General features: G+C 49.9%; 1 protein-coding gene across 1 annotated transcript; it reads right to left on the bottom strand.

Annotated features, from left to right (window-relative positions):
- Positions 1-3: 3 nt before the first annotated feature.
- On the bottom strand, positions 4-755 carry LOC122544899 (mucin-5AC-like; the record flags this gene model as incomplete). Its single annotated transcript, XM_043684180.1, has 1 exon — positions 4-755. A coding segment is annotated over one exon (752 nt), but the record flags the coding sequence as incomplete, so codon positions are not given.
- Positions 756-1,127: the final 372 nt, after the last annotated feature.

Raw genomic sequence — 1,127 nt, 5'->3', positions numbered from 1 at the left:
GTCTGATGTGTTGGATGCTGCTGGCATTGATGTATTGGTTGCTGCTGGGATCAATGTGCTGCTTACTACTGGGTCTGATGTGCTGGTTGTTTGGATCGATGTGCTGGTTGCTACTGGGTCAGATCTGCTGGTTGCTGCTGGGATCGATGTGTTGTTTGCTGCTGGGTCTGATGTGCTAGTTGCTGCTGGGATCAATGTGCTGGTTGCTGGTGGGTCTGATGTGCTGGTTGTTGCTGGGATCGATGTGTTGTTTGCTGCAGGGTCTGATGTGCTGGTTGCTGCTGGGATCGATGTTCTGGTTGCTGCTGGGATCGATGTGCTGGTTGCTGCTGTGTCTGATGTTCTGGTCATTGTTGGCATCAATGTGCTGGCAACTGCAGGGTCTGATGTGCTGGTTGTTGTTGGGATCGATGTGCTAGTTTCTGCTGTGTCTGATGTGCTGGTTGCTGCTGGGTCTGATGTGCTGGTTGTTTGGATCGATGTGCTGGTTGCTACTGGGTCAGATCTGCTGGTTGCTGCTAGGATCGATGTGCTGGTTGCTGCTGGGATCAACATGCTGGATGCTGCTGAGTCTGATGTGCTTGTTGCTGCTGGGATTGATGTGCTGGTTGCTGGTGGGTCTGATGTGCTGGTTGCTGCTGGGATTAATGTGCTGGTTGCTGCAGTGTCTGATGTGCTGGTTGCTGTTGGAGTTGATGTGCTAGTTGCTGCTGGAGTCAGTGTGCTGGTTGCTGCTGGGGTCGACGGTCTTGAACCTAAAAGCAGTTCAGACAGACACACTGAGTGGAGAGATTGCTGGGAAATAATTAATCTTAAGTCCCACATATATCGGGGAACCAAGATATTGATGAGCCAGATTGAGCAGGAAATTGCCGATGGGTTTGTACTAACTGTCTACTTCCGATCCTGAGGTCTCTCGAGTTGGTGCTGAGGATTCAGGAATCGATAAACCTGTCAGTTTAACACCTTCGAGCCATAGCACCACAGAAATATACTGCACAGAAACAAACCTTTCAGTCCAACTTGTCCATATCGATCAGATATCTGAACCAAATCCACTCCCATTTGCCAGTACTGGGCCCATATACCACTGAACCCTTCCTATTCATATACCCATCCAGATGCCT

Source organism: Chiloscyllium plagiosum, unplaced genomic scaffold (assembly GCF_004010195.1).
Source record: "Chiloscyllium plagiosum isolate BGI_BamShark_2017 unplaced genomic scaffold, ASM401019v2 scaf_47220, whole genome shotgun sequence".
Lineage (NCBI taxonomy): Eukaryota > Metazoa > Chordata > Chondrichthyes > Orectolobiformes > Hemiscylliidae > Chiloscyllium > Chiloscyllium plagiosum.
Note: the sequence above shows the minus strand (reverse complement) of the source record. Positions and strands in the feature narration are given on the sequence as shown.